The sequence below is a fragment of the Lagenorhynchus albirostris genome, chromosome 12 (genome assembly GCF_949774975.1).
Source record: "Lagenorhynchus albirostris chromosome 12, mLagAlb1.1, whole genome shotgun sequence".
Lineage (NCBI taxonomy): Eukaryota > Metazoa > Chordata > Mammalia > Artiodactyla > Delphinidae > Lagenorhynchus > Lagenorhynchus albirostris.
This window is the reverse complement of record NC_083106.1, coordinates 67,898,982-67,915,394: the sequence shown is the minus strand read 5'-3', so window position 1 is coordinate 67,915,394 and position 16,413 is coordinate 67,898,982. Positions and strand designations below refer to the sequence as shown.

Genomic DNA, 16,413 nt, shown 5'->3' with positions numbered 1-16,413 from the left:
TGTTTCTTTCTATAATATGGCTTCTGGAGACTTTATGATCCCTGGCTCGTGCCCCAGTATTGCCTCGTATTTCTTTTCTAGGTGCATTTATCCGTTCTTTTTCCTCAGTGTGTCCTAAAAGTTCACGCTGTCTCCAGATAATGACTGAGTGGTGTGAGGTGTAGTTCGCTAATTGCCTCCTTTATTCTGAATACCAGAGACTTGTTAAATCAGCATAAGGTTATATTAGGTTTTTTTTTTGGCTGGAGGAGGCTATCCATTATATAACTGATTATACAACCACATGTAGCTGTTTCACATGAATACAGTTTGTCTCAGATGTGTTTTGTGCCGTGGGCTTCTAATGCAAAATGTGTTTATATTTATTAAGCCCATCTTGTTAGCTTTGGGTTATTGTTTGAGCCTTTGAGGACTTTCCAGTCCTTATACATTATTAGCTTTTTCTTTGAATGTTATGCTTTCTACAGATTTCACACCTATGTCTTCTGGGTCTTCTCTGAAAATTTTAGACAGGACAGGACCAGAGCTGTGGCTATACCTCTAGACTCTCTTTAGCTTGACTTTTTTTTTCTTTTTCCTTGCTTAAGAAACATTCTCTCTCACAGTTTTTATGGGTCAGGAATTAGAGGGTGCCTGAGCTGGCCTCTTTTAGACATTCTGGCTTGAGGTCTCTCATAAGGTTGCAGTCAAGATATCAGCTAGGGCTGCAGTCAACTGAAGACTTGCCCAGGCCTGGAGGATCTGTTTCTAGGATGGCTTATTCATATGCCTGGCTAGTTGATATTGGTTGTTGGTCTAGCTTGGTTTTATTCTGTTAATTAGCACTTTGCTATATGAGCACTCACTCAGCTGTGAATAGAACTACTGTTATCCTCACTACATTTCTCTGTCTTGTTCACAAAAATATTATGCAAATCTGTCAGATTTCTTGCTAAACATTATCTCTATGGAATTCCCCTCAGCACTTACACTAGGAATTCTTTCAGTAAGAAAATTTGGTAAGTCGTATTCTTATGGAAGCCACACCATTTTCTTGTGATGACCATTACACTCTTGATGGTTTCTTCAAAAGTTCTCCAAGTCACCTGTTGTAGCATTTCGCTGGTATTCAGTAATAACAACAGCTGCAGTCACGTGTCACACTGGATACTAGCAGTGTTCTAAGCGCTTTACATACATTAATTCACTTATGCTCACAGCCACCATACGAGGCATGTATTTTTATTTCCATTTTCTTATGAGGAAACTGATAGGCAAAGAAGGCTAGCAATGGCTGAACCTTGCTTGGATCCAGGCAGCATGGCTCCAGAGCCTGTGCTCTTGGTGAGTGTACTGGGCCGCCTTACAGGTCTCAAGCCGCTGTTTATAATTTCTGCAGATTTTCTTCCCCTCTGCCTTTTTGAAAATCAGGACAGTATTTGCCCAATGCAAATTTTCTGGCATAGCTTCTAGGCCCTATTATTCTTCAGAGATAACAGTGATCAGTACCTTGATTTGCTACTATTCTTGGTCAAGATACTTCTGAATTTATTTAGGTAGGTGTTCTCACAACAGCAAACCAATGTCTTGGACTTCGGTTCCCATTCATTCAAAGTCATTATTCACAGAGAAAATGGAAACTAGGTTTGGGTAACTCTTATTTTCTTGCTATCTAACAGCATGTCATCTAGCCGAAGAAGCATACTCTTTTCTTCCTAAACTAAACATACTTTTAAAGGCCTTCTTTAAATTTTGCAAGCCTCCATTTACACTGTTTTCAGTTTTTTGATACTAAAACTCCTGGTCCGTTCCTCTTGGTTTTGTGTACTGTAGTTTTTTTTTTTTTTTTTAGTGTTCCTATGAGAAGTCATTGAAGATGCCCTTAATTAGTAACACTGATTTCTTTCTTTACTGTTCATTAGAATTTCATTCTTAAGAAACTCTTACCCTATTAACCCATCTTCCCACTAGCTATGGAATTGTTTTAGGTTTTTGAATTTGATTTATTCAGGACTGGAGCTCAAGTCTCTGAACTATGCTGTTTGGCTATTGCTCATGCTAAAACGACATGGTTGCCATTTTCCTAGGTTTCCATCACTTCCACTTCATCACCCAGCAGTTTCTTTCTTCTTTTGGCTGCATTGGGTCTTTGCTGTGCGTGGGCTTTCTCTAAGTTGCGGCAAGCGGGGTCTACTCTTCCTTGCAATGTGCAGGCTTCTCATTGCGGTAGCTTCTCTTGTTGTGGAGCATGGGCCCTAGGCGTGTGGGCTTCAGTAGCTGTGGTGCACGGGCTTAGTTGCTCCGCGGCATGTGGGATCTTCCTGGACCAGGGATCGAACCCGTGTCCCCTGCATTGGCAGGCGGATTCTTAACCACTGCGCCACCAGGGAAGTCCCACCCAGCAGTTTCTTATCAGTCAGAATTAAGTCCAGAGAAGCAGTGTCTATCACCATTTTTCCTAACTGTAGAGATTAAACTGGCAGAAAAGCAACCAGGAATTTGTCAGACACTATCTTTAGTAGCTTGAGCTTCCAAGCAGTTGTTGGGATAGATGAAATCTCACACCGTTATTTTTTCTCCTCTCTATGCTGGCCTTGTAGATTGTATTAGGAAAGCATCCATGTTTATCAGTTGTAGTCTATAGTAGTGGTTCTCAAACTTTAGTGTACATCAGACTCAACGGGAAGGTTAAACAGATTTCTGGGCCCCATCCCCATAGTTTATGATTCAGTAGGTCTGGGGAGAGGCCTGTCAATTTTCATTTCTAACAAGTTCCCAGGTGATGATGCTGCAGTTGGTCCAGGGACCATACTTTGAGAACTGTTAGTCCATAATATCTTCTATTTCTCCTTTTATCTTCATGCAGACATTTTAGAGCAAGCTCTGTCTCTCAGGTACTTAACATCAAGTAATACTGTCCTTCTCTCAGGCTTATTTATTTTGAACAAGGTATGTGCTTGTCATATTACAGACACCTGTCTCAACCCTTTAGTTTCAGTGTTGCCACTGAGATAACATTTATCTCTGAAGAAAGACTGATGAAAGCTCCTGATGGTTAGTTTAGGGAAGAGGAAATACAGTTGAAACAATAGGTTGGGGGCCCATATACCTGCATCTGTTAGCAAAGTATTACGATTATATATATGTGTCAATCTCTCCCATCCATGAACTATTTAAGAATCAAAGCTGTGTATCATCTTCATCTTTATTCATTTAGAATATAAAACAGTATATCTGGTACACAGATGGCATGCTATTAATATTTGATAAAAATTCAGTGAAGTAGGAAATCTTACATGTCATTACTCGATCCTGTAGGTGATAGGGAATAAATTAAACAAGTCAAACTGCTACCATTTCCATGCTTGATCCTATAAGAGCTTGAGTTGTGGTGGCAGAAGTTAAAATGAAGAGGCGGGCTGACTGCACAGTTCTGTGCTTGGGTGCCCATTGTTATTAGGAAGTAGGCACACATTATATCAAGCGTTTACTCTGGCTATAATTTGAGGGACAGGTTTTTAACTTAAGTACTTTGGTTTATCTTTGGGATGGCCTTTTGTTTGGTCCTGTCTTATTCTATAGAATAGCCATGTCTGATATGGCACATACTTTCCGCAGAGCTATAAACAGATTTTTGTATTCATTTGTTTGTTCTCTTGGATGAATTCTGTTTACTAGTCACTAAAAACAACTTCTAAAACATTACTATTGCAGGTGGAACAGAATCCATTATTAGGGTTTGGTGCTATAGCTGTTGCTGTATTGTGCTCAGGATTTGCAGGTAAGTCATAAAAGCATTTTATTCTGTTGTCAAATTTTTTAAAAAACATCAGACTTTAAATAGGGATTGACTTTATCTTGCTTTATCAAACTCAACTTTATTCCTATTAAAGCTTATCTTCTTACTTAATAGCTATATAGTTTTATGTCAGCTGTTTTTCCAGTAAGCATGTGGTAGTGTTTAACACAGTTTAGACCTCAGTCCTTATTCATCTTTGCAGTTATCTAAGAATGTATTTCTGTCACCCTTGACTATCCCCAGTCCAGCCAAGATCCCCAAAATAAATTAAAAAATGGAGGAAGTTAGCCACCAGAAAGCTCAAGTACCTCTTTCTATTTTCCTGGCACTGGCACTATCCTCAGGTTCGATTCTGCTGCTTTAGATTGTTAGTTACTAGCTCAGTATCTGTATTTCCCTGGTAACCTCAAGTTCTTCCTCTGCTTCAACAGATTAGGAACTATGGAGTAGGGAGGAAAGGGGGGTGATCACTAAGAAAACCTAATACCCAGAAGTAACAGCCAAAAGGGGAGGGAAGAATCAAAATCACTAACATCAAATAAATGTGGAAGTCTGGACTCATATGTGTAGGGACAGGCTATCCTTCACTGAATCAAGAAGAGAAAGTATGGATGTTAAGTGCAATGTAAGAAATGTTTTAGAAATGGTTCCAACAGAGAAGAAACTGAAAGTAAAGAGTATATTAGTTATAGCCATACATCTTTATTATTTATCTTTATTTTGCTATATCAAGAGTTAGTACTGGGCTTCCCTGGTGGCGCAGTGGTTGAGAGTCCGCCTGCCGATGCAGGGGACACGGGTTTGTGCCCCGGTCCGGGAAGATCCCACATGCCGCGGAGCGGCTGGGCCCGTGAGCCATGGCTGCTGAGCCTGCGCGTCCGGAGCCTGTGCTCCGCAACGGGAGAGGCCACAACAGTGAGAGGCCCGTGTACCGCAAAAAAAAAAAAAAGAGTTAGTACTCTATTTTTGACTAAGGAAGTATTTTTCAACTCTGTATCTAGTCATTTGATAAGAGGGGAAAATCTAAATTTAAGAATATACTTAACGATAGCATCATGCTAAACTTTTATTCTTAGGAAACAACAAATTAGAAACAAAAATTGGGTTACCCCCCAAATAATATACTACTTGATTTTTAGCACTGTTTTGAACAGTAAAATGTTTGTGTCCAACAGTCTACAACAGTCTATTTACCATAAGGTGTGTATTCTCAATACACAGTTGAGGAAATGGTACGTGGTTTAATATCCCTCTATGCTTGGAGTAACTGAGAACTGAATAGTTAAATGGTTTCCCAATAGTTAAATGGTTTTCCCAGATAGGAAAATCAAAAATAGAAATAGAAATAGGAATAGCTATTATATGTTTGTTCCCATTCTCTGGCTCTTTCCAACATAGGTTCATCAAAAACAATCTTGGTTTTCATTTGAATTTTTAGTTGATTAGTACTTTAGTGGCAATTCCTAAGCCTCTAATTAAGTGTTTATAACAAAAATCTTTAATGTCCTTGCTAAACATGCATTCATTTTCAGTGTAAAACTTACAGCTGTGCTATGTGGTTTTGTGGGTGGGGTGGGGACACATGTGCGCTTTTGGAGCACCTAAAAAAGTGTCGGATCCTCACCCCCAGAAAAATGCACATAGACACAAAACATTATCTAGTTAGGGAGTTCACAGTCCTTCTAACATTGTGGGTGAACTTGGTCTGTAGACCCCTGCTTTAAAGGAAAATGGCTTCACTCAGCAAGTTCTATTTAAACTTTATTTTGGTTGTGTAACTCAGAAAAAATCCTAAGTGGTGATTATATAGGTTATTTTGCAAAGTTGGGAGTATTCATACTAGGCAGATATTATAGGGGTATGTTTAAGATAATTGACTCTAATAGTATATAGTGTTCCAGCTGACCAAAGCAAGTCTTTTAGTGGCATTAAGTGAGCTTTTGTGATCTATCTCACTGCTGTAATAAAGGCGGAAACTATTAATAGTAATATAAGAGTCTCCTGTTAAATGTGGGTTTTTAGAAAGCTCCCTCTTGGTTATTAATTGTAAATGTGCTCTGTAAAAGTACAAATTGGTAATGTTCGGTATGCCATGCGTCACAACCAACATAATAAATCTGCATTTAATTAATGTAAAATGTGTGTTCCACAAATCATATACTACTTTAGAATAATAACCCCAAAATATAATATAAAGACATTTTAGATTAATTTCTAATATCTATTTCATATTTGCATGCTTAATTTTCTTTCAGGAGTGTATTTTGAAAAAGTTTTAAAGAGTTCTGACACTTCCCTTTGGGTGAGAAACATTCAAATGTATCTATCAGGGATTGTTGTGACATTAGTTGGCGTCTACTTGTCAGATGGAGCTGAAATTAAAGAAAAAGGATTTTTCTATGGTTACACATATTATGTCTGGCTTGTCATCTGTAAGTATCCAGGAATTAAAGGTTCTGGGTAGATCTCCCCCCCACCCTTTCCCCTCAAGTTAGATGTCCATTTTAAGCCTTTATAGCATTTTGAAATTGTTCCTTTGATACTGTGAATACCAGTCTGAAAATCTAATTTTGGTTTTATTGACTTACTTTTGTGGCAAAGCTATGCCAAAGCAATTTTGCCTTCACAATCAAACGTATCTAATGTATTAGCAATAAATGTGTACAGTTTAGCAGTAGACTACATAGCCCTTTGGGCATCTGAAAAACAATGTTGTTTTGTAGGAACTATGACTCCTAGTACAAAATCTCTCAGATGGCTGCTTCTAAGGAAAATAGTATTTTCCTAGGTAAATTAGTATGGCATCTCTGGGGGTGAAAACCGCCTCACCATCATAGAATGTTTCATTTATTTGAGTGTTAAGATTTCTTTCTTTCTGTATGCGAGTTCTTGCTAGTGTTGGAGGCCTCTACACTTCTGTTGTGGTCAAGTACACAGACAACATCATGAAAGGCTTTTCTGCAGCAGCAGCCATTGTCCTTTCTACCATTGCTTCAGTGATGCTGTTTGGATTACAGATAAGTATGTCTTAATTTGTACTGTAAGTTTTTAACATGGAAGAGCTTCTCACTACCTTGGTTCATTTCATCTTTCACTAAATATGGCAGTTGCTTGTAGAGTTTACAGAAATTCCTAGTTTTGTTACAATTTATCCTACAGGCGCAGCAGTTCATAGTTGTGTGGAATGTGTGTCCACAGTACTTAGGTGGTTTAAATGGTTCTAGGGCTGAAAGTGAGCGGGCTACTCAGTAGAAAGAGTGTTTCTGCAGACAAAGCCTCCCTCGTTAATTTCCGCAGTGGAATTAGAGTAAACTTTTTATTCTGAGGTAAGAACAGAATACTTCTTTCATTTCCCCCTTAGTTTGTACCTTCCTGTTTTAGACTTGGATATAAACTGGTTTTGAAACTACAATCCAAATCTAAATTTTCTCTTTAATAAAGCTATTTGTTTCATTTAATATGTAATTAATACAAAATTCATTACTATAGCTGGCATTCTAGGACCGCCTTTATGCTGGTCCTTCTAATATAATTTTCCCTAGCCGTATCCACCATTAGTTGGCTTCTGAATTATTTAAGCAGTGATATTGACTTAACATTTCCCGGTGCTTTTATGGTGTGATAATTTTCTTTACTGATCAGTTATACCATAAACTAATACATGAGAAAAATCTGTCAAATATCAACATTAAGTAAAAGAAACAGATCTGGCCTATATTTACAATTGACTTGTTATAAATGCAAATAGAAGAATACCAACCTTGTAGAAATCTTAGAAAAAAATTTGATAGTTTGGTTCAAATCTTGCTTGTACCATTTATTAGTTGTAAAACCTTGGGGAAGTTACTTAACCCATGTCTCAGTTTCTTTGTCTGTAAAATGGGAATGATAATAACACCTATCTTGTAGGGTTGTTTTAGGCAAAGTGCTTAGAACAGTGCCTGGCACATAGTAGGTAGGTATTCTGTATAAAGCCAACTACTTACCATTTCAGTAACAGATATTTCTAGGCCCTCCTTCTGATGTTTTTCTTAACTGATTTGTGTGAACTTTCACTTGTAGTTCTGATCCATCCTTATGCTCAACAAATCCTATGCCTGTGCTCATAAAGAATATTTGGAAACAGTATAAATGCTTTTTGGTCAGTGTCCTTAGAATGTCTTAGCAATCTTAGTTTCCTATTTAGATTTAATTTACCCTCTTCCCCTTTTTGGAAGGCAAAGCTAGTCTTTTCTAGTTAGGGATGAACTAAAAGTCATAGCTCGATGTTGTTTCTCTGCCTGACATTTTTAAAGCTATTAAGACTGTGCCATTGTACTCCACATAGAATATTGTTTAGTTTTGACATATGGATTTATTTATATGATGCCTATTTGTCAAGTTAGGGCAAGTTGTAATTCAGTTGTGTCCAGATTTTCAGGATTAAGATAAAAAAAAAAGATGTTAGCAGAAAATGGAATTTTACTCATTAAATCACCACCTCATCTCCTATTCAGGAATCTTCAATGGTTTGAATCATTGGTCACCTAACTCTTTGAATTTTGCTCAACTGCCTTTTACTCTACTAACCTTAACTTTCACAGGTTTCTAGTTATCATGGAAAATCCTTATTCCACTGCGTTTTCTTTCAATCAGCATATAGGGATGTTTGTTAGTATGTTCTTTGTCAGTGGTCCAGGACAGTCATACTTGCGTTCTTGAAAAGTATGTAGTAAGTGATTGTCACTCCCTTGATTTCACTACTTTTTCTGGTGAGTGGGGTGGGGGTGGAGCTAGAATTGATGACCTTTCTAAACCTTACCATCATCATATAGAACACTTAAATTTATTTTCCATGTAATCTGATAGTGTAAACCCACAATTGAAAGTCTTCAGAATTTTAAACTAATCATTTTTACATAGTTTTAAGAACACAAATACAGATTCCTTTTTTTTTTTTCTTTTTCAGCACTCACCTTTGCTCTGGGTACTCTTCTTGTATGTGTTTCTATATATCTCTATGGATTACCCAGACAAGACACTACATCCATCCAACAAGGAGAACCAACTTCAAAAGAGAGAGTCAGTGGTGTGTGATTTTTAGCCTCAAAAGAGATTCCTACTAAGATTAAACCATTTGCATTAAACTAGAGCCTTAAGTCAATCCCAGAAGGTAGCTTAAAAAAAACAATCAAAAACTGTGTCGTATAAGCATTAAGAAGAAAGCTATGTGAGCGTATTGCTACAAAGATTTAATGTGGCCTGTTTGGAATCAACCTGTTTTGTTTTAGAATGAAGGATTTTTATTATTGTATATATAGTGTACATATAAAGTATGGAGATGATGTGGTATTAAAAAAAATCATGCAAGGCTACAATATTTAATTAACAAGGTTTGGGATTATGTTAAGGGTTAAAGTGCCAAAGCCATTTCTGTACTAACTGTTCTCTTGTGCAGGTACCAGGGGAGAAGGGTGACCCGTCCTTATTCTCCAGTGCATGTACAGTATTTGGTCCCAGCAGCAGTAAAGACCTAGCTCTTTTCTTACAAAAGAGAGGCAAAAACAAGACAGGCTAGTTCAGAAACAAACTGAATATATAACTTCTCAAACTGAATCTATTTCGTAACTCAGACAATGATTTCTGGGTGGTGACTGAGTACTCCTCTAAAGTGCTGTATTTGTGCCATTCATTGTCTGGATTCACATTTCTTTGCTCTTAGATGATATACTTTTCTTCAAAAAATATTTCTAATGTCACTTTTGTACTTTTTTTTATGAAGTATGTTTAACTGTTGAGCTCAATAATTTGTGAAATTTCAGTGTTTTTTAAAAAAAATTTCTATAATGTTATGGGAAAATTCAGCAATAAACTTAATGTATTTATATGAAACCTGTTTGATCACTATTTGTATTGTAGATATGACCATTAAGATAATGCAAAAACAGGCTTCCCTGGTGGCTCAGTGGTTAAGAATCTGCCTGCCAATGCAGGGGACACGGGTTCGAGCCCTGGTCCGGGAAGATCCCACATGCCGTGGAGCAACTAAGCCCATGCGCCACAGCTGCTGAGCCTGCGTGCCACAACTACTGAAGCCTGTGTCCCTAGAGCCTGTGCTCCACAATAAGAGAAGCCACCGCAATGAGAAGCCTGTGCACTGCAACCGGAGAAAGCCCGCGTACAGCAATGAAGACCCAACACAGCCAAAAATAAAATAAATAAATTAAAAAAAAAGAGAATGCAGAAACAGAAACACAAGCCCAAAACATTAAATTTTTTACTTTCTGTATGTTGGAATTTTATCTAGGCTCTTTGGTTGCAAAAAATGGCTATAAACCTCTTCCACCTAGCCTTAAAAAAAAAAAAGAATTTATAAGGACTGCAGTCAAGGCTGTATGGCTCTAGGTTGCAGGAATTAATGAACAGCCTTTTCAGAGAGCTGCTTTCAGAAAGACTTGGCTTTAACCATCACTGTCCCTTGTGTCATTTTACTCAAGATTCAAATATAAGGAAGGGACTTACCTGGTGGTCCAGTGGGTAAGACTCCATGCTCACAATGCAAGGGGCCCAGGTTCGATCCCTGGTTGGGGAACTAGATCCTGCATGCATGCTGCAACTATGTTTCAACTGAAGATCCCACACGCAGCAACTAAGGCCCGGCGCAGCCAAAATAAATAAATAGATATTAAAAACAAACAACCCCCCCCCCCAAAAAAAACAAAAACAAAAACCAAATACTAAGCAACCTACCATAGATCTGGGAAGGGGAATGTTTGTTCAAAGAAGGGGAGGGAGATACTGGATGTGTAAAAAATGTCCCAACTTTTTATTCCATGGCTGATTTGTGCTAAGGAAATACTGATGATACTTTAAGTAGAAAATAAACAATCTGGAAGATAATTCACTTAAAATTGGAGTCTTTTCTAGGATTAAGAAGGTATACCATACTTGCCAATATAAAACTATGCTCATTCAACTAAAGAAGCTTTAATTCATGCTAATTTGCTTCTCTATGCATAAAATTAGATTGTCATTGGTATTCAGAAGATTTCTAGTAGCAATAGTTAGAATAAATTATAACAGATCGGAATGGAAATTCTCAGATGAGGATAGCTGTAACCATCAAACAGATCACATCCTACTCATGTTTCCTAAGCAGGTCACACAAAATATACTTACCAATATGCAGATACATGAAACTGAGAAACTCCATTTCAAATGTGGTTTAATGGACTAATTTTTACAAAGATCCTAATTGGATATCTGTAAAGTAATTCCTTGTTATTCAAATGTGTTCAATGCCCCAGTTCACATAGTCTGGTAAGAGTTACCTGTATACGGCCATGAAAAGTATGAGACCTGTTCTCTGGGAGTAGCTGTCAGCTGTATTGACAAAAAAGCTCAATTTTGTTCTCCCGAAATTTATAAAGAACAGTCATAATTCTAAGAAAATTGAGATTTTTCTTCCTCATCAATTTTAAAACATGGAAACATAATCTCAGTTACAAGAAGAGTTTCTGGATGAATGGCACTGTAAGATGTCAAGGCAGAGGAGATTGGATGGCAGAGGAGGAGGAAGTGGAACTCACCTCCCCCAATGAACACATCAAAAATATATCTACATGTGGTGAAAAAATGCTCATCATTGCTAATTATTGGAGAAATGCAAATCAAAACTACAATTAGGTACCACCTCACACCAGAACAGCCATCATCAAAAAGTCTACAAATAACCAGTGCTGGAGAGGGTGTGGAGAAAAGGGAACCCTCTTACACTGTTGGTGGGAATGTAATTGGTGCAGCCACTATGGAGAACAGTATGGAGGTTCCTCAAAAAACTAAAAATAGAATTACCATATGATCCAGCAATCCCACTACTGGGCATATAACCAGACAAAACTATAATTCAAAAAGATATGTTCACGCCTATGTTCACAGCAGCACTATGCACAATAGCCAAGACATGGAAACAGCCTAAATGTCCATCGACAATGAATGGATTAAGATGTGGAATAAATAAACAATGGACTATTACTCAGCCATAAAAAAAAGAATGAAATAATGCCATTTGCAGCAACGTGGATGGACCTAGAGATTATCATTCTAAGCAAAGTAAGTCAGAAAAAGACAAATACCTTATGATACCTCTTATATGTGGAATCTAAAATATGACACAGATGAACGTATCTACGAAACAGAAACAGACTCATACATAGAGAATAGAGTTGTGGTTGCCAAGGTAGGGAAGGAATGGGAGTCTGGGATTAGTAGACACAAACTGTTATACATAGGATGGATAAACAACAAGGTCCTACTGTATAACACAGGGAACTATATTCAATATCCTGTGATAAACCATAAGTGGAAAAGAATATGAAAAAGAATATGTACAACCAAATCACTGTACAGCAGAAATTAACACAACATTGTAAATCAACTGTACTTCAATAAAAAATTTTTAAAAAGTAAAAAAAAAAAGTCCTGTTTATCTGTCTACATGTGGAACAGTCTCACTGAAAACTAACTGGAAACTGGCAGAAAGACTCCTGTATAGCCAAGGCTGTAAGAAAGATCCACACAGAATCGGGTAGGAAGGGAAGAGAAGTGAGCAGGTTGGGACCTGTGCCCCAGGGAGAGGACTCAGAAAAAGGGAGATCACACGGGTGGAGATCCACATATTGGGCACCCCAGCCCTGGGTCTGGCACAGGGAAGGCAGCCCCCTGGCTGGTCAGAGGGCTGGTGGGACAGGAGGGCTGTGGGAAGCCTGGACACTGCTCACGAGGAGTGTGCACGTTTGCGCACAGACACAGTAGGGGACTTTTACTCCCACAGTTGGTGGGAATGTAAATGGGTGCAGCCACTTTGGAAAACAGTATGGAGGCTCCTCAAAAAGCTAAAAATAGAACTACCATATGACCCAGCAATCCCACTCCTGGGTATATATCTGAAGAAAACAAAAACACTAATTCAAAAAGATACATGCATCCCAATGTTCATAGCAGCACTGTTTACAATAGCAAAAATATGGAAGTAACCTGTCCATCAACAGAAGATGTGGTGTATATACATGAATATTAGCCATAAAAAGAATGAAATTTTGCCATTCCCAACAACGTGGATGGGACTAGAGATTATGCTTAGTGAAATAAGTCAGAGAAAGACAAATACTCCGTTATCCCTTATATGTGGAATCTAAGAAATAAAACAAACAAATGAATATAACAAAACAGAAAGACTGACAGCTGTAGAGAACAAACTAGTGGTTACCAGTGGGGAGAGGGAAGGGGGGAGGAGCAAGGTAGGGGTAAGGGCTTAAAAGATACAAACTACTATGTATAAAATAAGGAAGAAAGATACATTGCACAGTACAGGAAAATATAGCCATTGTTTTATAATAACTTTAAATGGAGTTTAATTTATAAAAATATTGAATCACTATGTTGTACACCTGAAACTAATGTAATATTGTAAATCAACTATACTTCAATTAAAAAAGAAAAACAAAAAACCCTCAAGCCAGAGTTTAAACTCTAATCCTTTGTCTCCGGTAGACCACAATGACTTTAAAAAGATTTAACGGGCTTCCCTGGTGGCACAGTGGTTGACAGTCCGCCTGCGGATGCAGGGGACATGGGTTCATGCCCCGGTCTGGGAAGATCCCATATGCCACAGAGTGGCTGGGCCCGTGAGCCATGGCCGCTGAGCCTGCACGTCTGGAGCCTGTGCTCCGCAATGGGAGAGGCCACAACAGTGAGAGGCCCGTGTACCGCAAAAAAAATAAATAAATAAAAAGATTTAACTTAGTTTAACAAAAGTCCATTTAGTACTTATTGACCATGAGGAAACTCAGATGATTTTTTTAAAAGATAAAGATTTAATAAGTTGATAAATCACTTAATAAAATATGGACAATAAAATATAGATTCTGACATAGAATGATAGTTTCAGTTCTATTCTAAATAGCAAGGCATGTAAGAATAGATAACTAGAATTCATTTAGTATTTTAAAAGCAATTTTAATTAGAAATTACATCCTACATACAGGTGTTATTCCAAGAAGTGTCATTCCGTTGGCTAGGACTGAGCGGACAGCTCTGAAAAGATGAAGTCTGGCCTACAAAATAAATTCAAGAATGATTCAAGGTCAATTCAGTAACAGGCTAACTGTGAATGAATAGATAAAATTCCTGTTAGAAGTAATTCTGACTTTCTTCTAATTTAATGTACAACAGTATCTCCAAGTGCCCTAGGGTTTCCTGTAGGCAAAAGAAAGAAATTCCTAGGATTTGTTATAGTAAGACTGGTACCCAAGGGCTGTGGAGTGGGAGTAACAGTAACTCCATAAAGTACAGCTTCAGATAAGGGGAGCTAATCACCCTGTCACTTGATGTAGGAAAAGGTGTTTCATGGTCCAGTATGTTGGAAAGTAACAATGATTGTTACAGCCCAATTCTAATTTTTACCTTGAGTGTGTAAGTACACTTCTGTAGGTGAACAACAGGATGCTATTTTAGAAACACTGACAAGACTGACTCAGTAATAAGTCTGAGGATGCTAGAGATTACACAGCAAAACTCGACATAACATACCCCGGCCACTTCAGGAGGACTGTTTTTTATGTGTAGTGTTTTGTGTGCCACCGCTGCAAGATGACTGAAACAGGAAGAGAATAATCATGATTAGGACCAGCTAATTTCCTGTGTAACATACAAGCTTGATATCTAATCTTACTCCCTCAACTTAGAGAAATCAAAGCTGAGAGCCACTAAAGGATATTTCCAAAGTTGGGAAGTTGAGGCTGAATTCACTGCTTTTCAATAACTGGCAAAGTGAAACACACTAAACTCGGTTTTAGATTTTTGGTCCTGGTTCTACTAATACCAGGTGGTATTATGATTAGTTTCATTGTTCTTAAGATTTTGATTTCATTGTTAGTTTTACAAGTATAGGGGATTCTTTTCTAATAATTAGTTTTCCCTTATTTAGGCCTCCCTCAAGATGAAATGTATAACACGGTCTGGCCTGTCTCCTTCTGTACTGGGAGGAGGTGGGGTAAGACTAGTTATCAATCCACTCTGCATACACTGGCCACTCTTCTTTAAAATATTTTTTTTCTGTTTAGGTTATGGCAGCAAGAACAGTGCCAGAGAAATGATGCTTATGACATTAGTTTCAATGATTAAGTGACATTTAATAAGACTTTCTGGCTTCTTCATCTCTATATGTCTAAGTGGAAATTACAGGAAAAAAAATCTATAAATCTGGGGAAGAAAGGTAAAAAGCATATTCAAGGAAGAAGTCCCAATAAACCTTTGATTTCAGTAAATCTTGAGTAAAAGCAAATACTTACTTTCTTAAATAGCTTTATGAGAAGATACAACTGTTGCTATAAAACTCAACCTCTATTCAAACTTTCTAAAACAGCCACCGTGAAATTTCTATCCAAGTGTCATCTACTCGCTTTCCAATTCATTCTCTACCCTCCATCAGACTGACTTTTCTGTGCCTCTGCTTAAAACCTTTTCATGGACCCCACTGCCCTGAAAATAAGTCAGAACGCCTTAGTACATACAGAACACAGTCGTTCTCCCAGAAGTGCTTTTAGTGGATCATGTTCTTGCTCAACTCTGGGCTTTTCCCTCCTTCTCTGCCACCTTGCTTCTCCTGACTGACATCTACTCCTCTCCTCTGAGAAGCCCCCTCTGAACCCTCAAGGCTGGGCTAAGTGCCCTAACATTGCCCCTCATGTCCAATCTATCCTAACACATGCTGTACTATGACCACCCATGATGTACCTATTGGTTCCCGTTCACTAGACTCCAGTGACCAGACCTTCAATCACTGCATGAATGAATGAATGAATGAACATTAACTGCTAATTTGCAAAGATGAAGCAAGAATTCCTGTAACTTAAAGCATAAGATTTTTTAGGCCAATGGATTTGTCTATAGGAGACCTTTAGATGAAAGAAAGGTCCTTTGTCATATCAAATGTCTTTTAATACCCCCAAATAGCAAGTTTATAACATACCTTAGAGTTAGAAGGTAACTGACAATATGCCTGGGTTGAAGGTCTTGGGCTGACCTATAAAGCACCTCATCGAACCTAAAAGAAAGATGACAGGAGTGGTTGGCAGGGGAAGGCTGGGCTCATATTACACCAAGCTAAGATCTACGATATAAGGGTGACTTGATATCATTAATGGTAGAAGATATATGAAAAAAGACCTTGTGTAAATTTGAAGGTAAAGGCACATCTTTCTTTCTTACAAGTTCCTTGATGGCAGGTACTTTCTAAATCACCTTGAGATCCCATAGGCCTAGCCCAAAGCAAGGACTCAAATCATGGCTCTTAAACATACAAAGCCTCTAGCCATGCTTAGGAACATAATCTAGCAAACGAGTCTACTCACTGCCAAGAAAACCAGGTTGGCTTATTTTTCCTCACAAATTAGCCAAATGTTAGTAAACTCACCCCTCATCCCAAGAAAGAACCACTGACCACTGTGTGGCAATCAGAGAAATAGGCCTTGTTGTTAACCCTCCATATCCCTTCCAGATATTCGTCAGTCTCTCCTGACAAGTCTGGCTTCACCGATAATGCTCATGAGAGCTCAGAAGTATGATCTCTTGTCCGGTGTATTTGAAGCTGAACT

General features: G+C 38.1%; 2 protein-coding genes across 8 annotated transcripts in view; one reads left to right on the top strand and one right to left on the bottom strand.

Annotated features, from left to right (window-relative positions):
* SLC35A1 (solute carrier family 35 member A1) overlaps positions 1-10,356 on the top strand; it is a 28,194-nt gene extending 17,838 nt beyond the window's left edge. For 2 of the 6 annotated variants that reach the window (XM_060167450.1, XM_060167452.1), the window contains exons 4-7: positions 3,694-3,760; positions 6,034-6,210; positions 6,665-6,799; positions 9,677-10,356. In XM_060167450.1, the coding sequence (XP_060023433.1) occupies positions 3,694-3,760; positions 6,034-6,210; positions 6,665-6,799; positions 9,677-9,828 (531 nt within the window). In that variant the 3' untranslated portion in view covers positions 9,829-10,356. Of the gene's footprint in view, positions 1-3,693; positions 3,761-6,033; positions 6,211-6,664; positions 6,800-8,726; positions 9,650-9,676 lie in introns of those variants that run through there. The other 4 variants (XM_060167446.1, XM_060167448.1, XM_060167449.1 and 1 more) reach the window with 4 other exon arrangements.
* Positions 10,357-13,753: 3,397 nt separating this feature from the next.
* Positions 13,754-16,413, bottom strand: part of RARS2 (arginyl-tRNA synthetase 2, mitochondrial) — an 80,963-nt gene continuing 78,303 nt past the window's right edge. The window contains exons 18-20 of one of the 2 annotated variants that reach the window (XM_060167444.1): positions 15,789-15,863; positions 14,348-14,411; positions 13,754-13,872 (exon numbers count right to left, since the gene is read on the bottom strand). In XM_060167444.1, the coding sequence (XP_060023427.1) occupies positions 13,786-13,872; positions 14,348-14,411; positions 15,789-15,863 (226 nt within the window). In that variant the 3' untranslated portion in view covers positions 13,754-13,785. The remainder of the gene's footprint in view (positions 13,873-14,347; positions 14,412-15,788; positions 15,864-16,413) is intronic. The other variant, XM_060167445.1, reaches the window with a different exon arrangement.